The 9063-nt window shown below is 28.4% G+C and overlaps 1 protein-coding gene across 1 annotated transcript; it reads right to left on the reverse strand.

Moving 5' to 3' along the window:
• Window positions 1–6029: 6029 nt before the first annotated feature.
• Window positions 6030–8602, reverse strand: LOC7495305 (origin of replication complex subunit 6). Its single transcript, XM_024581045.2, has 10 exons — window positions 8396–8602; window positions 8267–8313; window positions 8060–8164; window positions 7878–7958; window positions 7460–7571; window positions 7312–7374; window positions 7114–7201; window positions 6868–6938; window positions 6400–6496; window positions 6030–6302 (listed from the first exon to the last, which is right to left on the reverse strand). Exons 1-10 carry the CDS (start codon window positions 8513–8515, stop codon window positions 6220–6222), a joined length of 867 nt encoding a protein of 288 aa, XP_024436813.1. The 5' UTR covers window positions 8516–8602; the 3' UTR covers window positions 6030–6219.
• Between the last annotated feature and the right edge of the window lie 461 nt (window positions 8603–9063).

Below are 9063 nucleotides of genomic sequence, written 5' to 3' on the forward strand. Positions count from 1 at the left end.
ATGACTTGATTGGGAAAAAGTCTTAGAAATTGAGGGTTAGAATATAATTAATACAGGGAATAACAATTCTAGACTTGGAAAAATTAAAGTATGAACTTGATTTAAAAAATTGATAAAATTTTCCTGAAATAATATATGTGATATTATTTAAGGGGCAAATTGATATTCTCATTTATAAGGTTTTTAGGTTTTCTATTAATAGACAAATGTTATACCTTTTATTTTTTGTACAATATAGTATAGAAATACGTGAAACACAAAAATAAAAAGCTAGCATTCAAAGGTATATCAATTTCTCTCTTCTAAAAAGATTTAGGAGATTTTTCACTTGTAATTTATATGGATTATTATTAGAAATCAAACACTTGAGTGACTTGTGATATGCGATAACTCAGCCTCGAAACAAATTATCAGTGTCAAAAAGAATATCTAATTTTCAAGTAATTTTTGTATAAATCTTAAACAACTCTAAATCTTTACAACGAGATCTTTGAGACTCTTAAAATTTAAAATTTATCTTTTTCATTAGATATATCTATTTCAAGAAATTCAACATTAGTATTAGAGTCTTCGTTAAACAATTCCAGTTATAAATTGTATGTTTTAATTGTTATTGGCATTGGTTGCGAATTAGATTTATCTGCAAAAATTATTTTCCTAAAAAAATTATTTTTCTCTTATAAATTAAAAAAGAAATTGGATACTGTTCCAGCCAAATCTAGCTGGATTTTTTAATTTGGCCGAAATATGCAGATCTTGTTAGAAATTGGAAAAATAAATAAAAACATTTTAAAGGTTGGCGTGCTTGGCAATGCTATGTGCATAGCTAGTGGTCAGTGACAGCAAAGAGAGCAGCCATGGGCTGCTGCCCCACTAGGAGCAGAGCTTGGCGCTATTGATAACAGCCCTGCACGAGGCAGCTGCCTCATGCAAGGGGCTATGTGGTGTGAGGCTGCCACCTCGCATTGTTGGGCATGGCTTGGTGCAGTAATAGCCGCTACCAAGCAACTTGCTAGCAGTGGCAGTGTGCCAATGCCGACAGCTGCAAGTTGAGGTAGAAGGGGTAGAATCATGATTATGGCTCTGAGCTTTGTAAAGGGTTTTTAAAGGGTAGAATTACCATCCTATCCTTACAACTTATACCTAATTACATCTAGGTATAATTACAATTCTATTCCTTTATATATAAAATATTGATTTTATATTTTAAAATTAAAATCATAAATAAAATTAATTATTCTAATTAGATTAGGATTGAATTAAAGTTTTTAATTAAAGAATCATTGATTTTTTATTTTTCTAATTAGATTAGGATTTAATGAAATAATGTTTATAAAAATGTTTTTTATAGAATAAAAGGAGTTTTTAAGCCAAAATTTTTAATTTAATTGACCTAAAATGGTTTAGGATATTAATAAGAATTTTAATATGATTAATCTTCTTATGAAATTTTGAAAAATTATTTTTCAAATAAAAACATGTGTTAAATAAGATTTATTAAGTTTGGAAAATTATCAATGTAACTTGAAATTTCTTATTCAATTATGTAAATGTTATGCAATTTAGAAATGTAGAAATTTAGATAGAAAATTTATTTTGTAATTCAAGATGAAGAAAGAACGGTAGTGAATGATATAACCATTATGCTTGTAAAGGAGTTATGAAGACACAGCTACCTAAATTTTGATCACCTAATTCCCTTCAATAGCCTGAGAGAATTAGTTTAGATATATCCATAATCATTCAATTAGAATGACATGCTAGGGATATATGTTAATATATAATTATTGTGTATGATATATCAATTATGTCATGAAATAAAACCTAATTAAAAATTGATAATAAATTCTTCATTAATATATTAAATACATGTTGAAAAAATTATTTGATGCCTTTTGATTTTATATGCATAAAATCAAATTTCTATTCATAGATAACTTGTTGAACTACTCAAGGTTATTATTAATTAAATATGTTGAATGCTATAAAATTACGTCCTACTTAACTACCTTATATGACTTAGATGAGTTATTTATGATCATATAATATTAAAGACAGTAGTTAGGCGAAATAGGATCCTAACCCACTAGAAAATCTAAATGAGATTTCTAAAATTAATATGGAAGGCTATTAATTTGCAAGAAAATAGTGGGAGACCAAGTTAAGATATAAGACCTTATATGAGTTTTGTTTTAAATATGTATGAATGAAATTAATACTCGTTATCTTTATATAAATATATTGGTAGATCAAAATGAGTAGTAACATATCCTTACGTAGAATACTTAATGCTAACAAAATGACTAGACCAAACTTCTTGGATTAATTGGTGCCAAATGTGAGATTATTCTTAAACAAAAAAAAATGTTATATGTTCTTAAAAATCATATTCCTCTTGTCCTTCATGAGGATGATGATGAAGAAGTTAGGATGAAATATGAATGTCATATTGATGATGATGATAATGATGAGCAGGCTACATGTGTAATATTTGATGGTAAGTTACTTAAATTTCAAATACAACATAGGTATATGGATGCCTATATTATAATTAGACATCTCAAAGAGTTGTTTGATGCAACTAGTAAGATTGAGATGTACGAACCTCTAAAACATTATTCTACTATAAGATAACAAAGGGTTTCTCTGTGAACACCTATATTTTCTTTTTAAAAAAATGACTGGCTATTTTGAGAACTTAGGCCAATTGGGCTTTATCATAGACCATGGAATGTTGACATGGTCTTGCAATCCTTGCATTAAAATGCATAGAAGTCTACTTAGGGCATCAAGAAAGACAAGAGTATTTGTCATCATTATGACAAGTAAAGCCACTAGAAAAGGATTTTGCAAAGACTATCTTACAATTGTGAAGGTTAAGAAACTTATTAAAGCTTTTGGTTTAAGTATGTTCATGATTGAATAAAGGTGAAGTGAACCAACAAATTGGTAATGGAGCAAGGGTTGTTGCATTAACTTTACCAGATGGGATGATACTAGAACTTAATATTTGTTATTTTGTTCAAGTACTTTCTAAAAATATCATATCCATTTCTTACTTAACTTTAAATTAATTTAAAATTATTATTGAAGGCAAATGTTATTCCTTTTATAATAATGATATTTATTATAGATCTAATATTTATACAAACAATTTGTATATACTTGATTTAGAAATGTCCATGTTCAATACAAAAAGCAAGAGAAATATATTAGGTAATCAATATCCATCTTATTCATGGCTTTGTAAATTAGATCATATTAATAAAACAAGAATCATCAAGTTATATAAAAAAGATATTTTGATCCTTTTAATTATGAATCATATAAAACTTGTGAAACTTGTTTATTGGGTAAGATGATTTTATTTGAAAGAATGAAAAATATAATAAATTGTTATGTCTTATACATATAGTGATCTATATGGACCAATAACAATTCATGTCATAGATGAATATATTCATTTTATCACATTTATTGATTACCATATTGGATATGATTATATGCATTGATAAAATATAAGTTTCAATCATTTTAAAGGTTAAAAAATTTCAGAAATGAAGTTGAAATACAAATTGGTATAAGTATCAAGACTTTAAATTTGATCGAAGTGGTAAATATTTGAGCCAAGAATTTTAAGATTATATAAGATATAATAAGATTCTCTTATAATATATACCTCCTAGAACACCACAACTAAATTGAACTTTTGAAAGAAGAAATCATACTGAATTGGATATAGTACAGTTCATGATAAGCTATGCAGACCTTTCACCTTCTTTAAGGGGCTATGCCATATAAATTCCTACTTACCTTTGAATTAAGGTTCCATCAAAATCTGTTAATAAGACTCCATATAAGATATGGAATGCTAAGAGACCAAACATATCATACTTAAAGATTTAGGGATGTGACGTTTATGTAAAGCATATCGTTTTTGAAAAATTAGGAGTTAAGTTAGATAAATATATGTTTATGAAATATTCAAAAGAATTAATTGGATATTATTTATACCATCTCATTGAGAAAAAAAGTGTTTGTCTCAAAGTATCTTTACATTTCTAGAGAAAGAATTTGTTCATGATAGAAGCAATGAGAGAAAACACAAGAACTCCCCAGATATGGTAGAACATGTCATGCATCAATGAGATATCAAATTTTTGTGGAACTAAAAAAGTCTTTCTAGCATATGAAAGACATGAACTGAAAGTTGATATTTATTCAAATGCTTGTTTTCAATTAGATATTGATGATAGAAAAAATATCAGTCAAGATATGTTTTAACATGAAATAGTGGTGATATGTTGGAAGAGTCCAAACAAGAGACCACAACAAATTCTATAACTAAAGTTGAATATATATGTATCTAAGATGACAAAAAAAGTTGTTTGAATTAAGAAGTTCATCACTGAACTATGTATGGTTCCTAGCATTATTAATCCAATAGTCTTGTACTATGATAATAATGGAGTCATTGCACAAGTAAAGGAACCGAAGTTTCATCAAAGATCCAAATATATATTTAGGTCATTTTATTTTATTAGAGAAATCATAGAAAGAAAAGACATAAGGATACAACGAGTATCTACTAAAGAGAATCATAGGCACTGTCTTAGAAGAAACATGATCACCATATAGAGGGATATGATATTAGTTACATGAGCGATTAACTTTTGTGCAAGTTGAAGATTGTTAGTGAATATGTCTTGTAGCCAATCAATTGGTTACACGTAGCACTAGTTTTATTCATGTAAAACATATTTATTATTAATAAAAAAAAATTATCTTTAATATTCATTTATATTTTATTAATGAATATAAAGTAAAGATAAAGTTCATGGGATAAAAATATTTTGTAAAGAAAATTATAAAATTATAATTATGAAATTCATATTGTATCAAAACATTGTACTTAATGTTCCTGGTCAATATTTTATTAAGAATGAACATTAATTAGAGTTGTTGAAACTTATATATATTATGTTCAATTTTTTATGAAAGAAAGCACATGCTCTTATAAGTTGAGGTATAAGGTATGAAAAATACTTGGAACTAATATGTATGTGCTTGTTAGATGACATGTACAACAAATTAACCCACATGAAAATTTCATATGGATAGATCACTTATATCTATAGAAAGACTCACTGATAATTGTGTAAGTGATATTTAGATTTGAAATCACTAAATTATCTTATATAAAAAGTGTTATGCTTTTATTCTGACTACACGTTATCCTAATCAAAAGTAATGAATGAGCAAATATTGGGTATAACATAAATTATATGAAGACATTTGAGTAATCAAAAGATGATTCATCATCCTAAATGAATTAGAGAAAATGTTTCATTTGTTCTCAAATAGTATTAATTGCAAAATCATTGACCAAAATTGAATGAAATTTAAAAAAAAAAATTTATTCAAAAAATCAATTACTATAGTGTTGAAAACAAAAATAATTTAACAAAATAAATATATTTCATGCTATAATATATAAATCAGAACATTCTTGATAAAAAAAATAATTACACTGAAAAACTAGTTATTGAAAAATTAAATCAAATTATTTATGACTTTTTTTAATATTTAAAAAATCATAACAGATTAACAAATATTATATAAATCAATCAATCAATTATTGAATTAATAATAAATAATTTAATTTATTATTAATTTATTTAATTCTATTTTATTTATAATTATAATTTATATTTGAGTCAATTTATTAAAAAAAACCTAATAAATCACACATAAAAGTAATTAGTCAAAACTTAAAATAAAATAATTATAAATAAGTTTTAGAAATTAAAAATTAGAATATAGTTAATACAAGAAATTATAATTCTAAACCTAAAAATAATTAAGTAAGAATTTAATTGAATAAATTTTCAAAATTATTCTAAAATAATATATATGATATTATTTAAAAAACAAATTACTATTATTTCAAGTTATTTTCTCAAACTGAAATTTAGCTTTGATACATCTGAATAACCTAGTTGCGTGGTCTTGATTTTAAGCTGTAACAGTTTCAATACGACTGCTATGCCCTTTCGAGCAATTTTTTTTTTTTTTTTGTATAAATAAATAACCCTGTCTCCCTGTTCACATTTCATGCAGCAAGGCGATGGGAACATAAATAAACAAAATAATGTCTTGTTTCTTCCATGTACAACTTCCATCAAAATTGAACCAAAAGATTTCAGGGCAAGTCTTTTATTATGATAATGCCTCCAACTCTGTCTTCTCTGGAGCTTCTTTCAAAAAGTCAAGGGATGTTTGCACAGTCTGCTTGCAATGACCTGAAAAAGGAATTTCAGTTACTTTTTCGTCACCTGTCACCTGATCTGTGCAATATGCTTGCAGATAAATAAATCAAAATAGAAATGTCCGCACAACCTTTTGCCTTGTTCTTTTTATTGGATGATAAGACACAGGATTTCCACTGCTCATATGCAGCATTCCCCATTCTTTTGTGCTTCTTGTGGCTAGAAACCTGAGAAATTTCATGCCAATTGCGTATAAAGGTAAGTGAACTTTCAAATTATTTTGGTCAAAAGATGTATTCCCCAAAGTATATTCAAACTAGTTTCTCCAGAAAATAAAATAAACTGTATTAGCTGAATTAGTCAAAGCATGCAGAGGCTGCTCAACCACCTTTTACAAATTGAGATATAGGTTAAAAGGCTCATTACAAATCTTAATTGGAAAGAATTTTAAGGTTTGAAAATGGTGTTAAACAAAATTCCTTGCGATTGTATGGTCTTAGAAACTAATTTGGTGGGTCTGGACGGAGTCAAACTCAGTTGGATCTTTCTCAACCATATTGTCTAAAAATGAATTAAACATAAAGGGCTGCAATGATACCTCTGTTCCATCATCAGATGAAAAATTACCATCCTCAATTTTTCTTTTCTCAGGAAGCACATCCAGAAGTTCTGCATGCAATCAATGAAAAGATATGGATAAAACTTATAACATTAAATTAAGTAATGATTCCACGGTTCTATTTAGAATATTATTATGCCCATTCTAATGACAACCCAGCAACAGTTATGGCAACAAAAAGAAGTATAAATTGTGACTGAAGTGTACAAATCAATCAGCTAGTACCTCGGTTCCCCTTCACCTCCCTAGGATCTTTCTTTTCCTTTGAGATCCCAAAAACATCAAAGCAGAGATCCTTCATGGACGCAAATACCTACATGTTAAACTAATACAAGTAAATCAAAACTGATGGAAAAGTAAAAACAAGAAAGCACAGTTTTCACCACCAAAGAAATGCGCTCGGATGGAAATTAGGACTCTTACAGAATTGAATTCAGATTCCGATGTGCCACTAACTTCAATCAACTTAAGCTTGTCTACTTTGAGCTATCAAGTTAGAATCATCGACTCATAAGTAAATTGACATGAACAGCATAGTTATCGAAACGCAAGAAAATAAATGTTTGCTTACCTTGTGTTTTTTCGCACACATGTAGAATGCAACTGCGGTGAACACAGGTCTAGTGAAGTCGGCATTTGCTCGCCTTGAAGCAGGCAATGATGCAATAAACCGGTCCTTATACCTAAACAATCAACAACTCTAAATCAGATCAGACATCCACAAATCCATTTGTGAGTCAAGGTAGCGCAATAATGTCATTATTAACAAAAACTATTTTAGGATCAACGAACATAAATCGAAGACCATGATAACCAATCACATAAAGCATTTCCAAAGATAAATTGAAGATTCCCTTCTGAATTTGCTTGCCAGTCATTTTTACAAACACGTAGCGAGCACCAAACTACAAAGGAAAATCCTACATGGACTCCATTTAGTTGATGAGTAAAATGTAGTGAAAAATACAGAAAATGAAAAGGGAACTTACAGTGATAAACCTTTTTTGACGAAAGGAATGAGCCTAATACAACCAAATTGAATCCCCAATTCTCTAATATCCAGCTTTGTCCTACACCACCCAACAACAACCAACCAAACACCAACAGTTCCATTAATACTACAACAGTACGTTTCACATCAAATCATCAGCATTAAGATAAAATTACTCACTTGACACCGAGAGTGTTTTGCAACGAATTGAAGGATCTATTGTAGGCCTTCTCAGACATTCCACTCAATCTGATAGCAGCTTGTCTATCAAAAATCACTTGAAAACTATATACATATATATAAACATATAACCCATTAGAAATTATTTTATAAGTTTTCGTTTCAAAAAGAAAAAGAAAAAGAAAAAGAAAAAGAAAGGGGGGAAACCTGGTTGCGGCGATTTCTAAGCAGATAATAGCCTTACAAACCTCTCCCTACAAAAAAAAAAAAAAAAGCCATTTGGGATGTTTTTTTAAAAAGAAATTATGTGAGAAACAAAGGCATAATAATACTTACGACTCCAATGACAGAGGAATCGAACTGAACATCGCAAAGACGACGGAGCTCCGCTGCTTTCCGAATGATATGCTTGGTTTCCCAGAGACCAAGTTTCTTTGCAATTTCGGACAGATCCATCTATTTGCTTTGAGCGAGGAAAAAAAGGGTTTTTTTTTCCCTTTTCTTTGGCATTTGCGGAGTGATATAAGTGGGCGGGGAACTGAAACCCACCATTTTGGCGGCAACAATTTTATTTTCCTTTTTGAACGCTCTTTCCGCTGAAACTTCCCGCCAATGTTTTGGGCACCGAAATTAAGTTGAGTTGGGTCTGTGCCCTTTTTTATGTATCCGTATTATTTTGGATGTGTTAATGCATTTTATTTTAGAAAATATTAAATTAATAATTTTCAGTTTTTTATTGGTTTTAATGCGTTAATTTCAAAAATAAAAATAAATCTAAAATAAATTATTTTAATATATTTTTAAAAAAATATAAAAATATATCTTACATCACAATACCTACAAATAAATTATCATCCTTCGTACATCCACAACATACTTTATTGTATTTTTTTTATCCCCTCTTAAAATGCATAAGCAACATGATAAATTTATGTAAATTATCTCCCACTTATATTCAAAATATTAATACCTGATGCTATTTAGGATATTATACTAAATGTGAT

The sequence above is a fragment of the Populus trichocarpa genome, chromosome 11 (genome assembly GCF_000002775.5).
Source record: "Populus trichocarpa isolate Nisqually-1 chromosome 11, P.trichocarpa_v4.1, whole genome shotgun sequence".
NCBI classification, from domain to species: Eukaryota; Viridiplantae; Streptophyta; class Magnoliopsida; order Malpighiales; family Salicaceae; genus Populus; species Populus trichocarpa.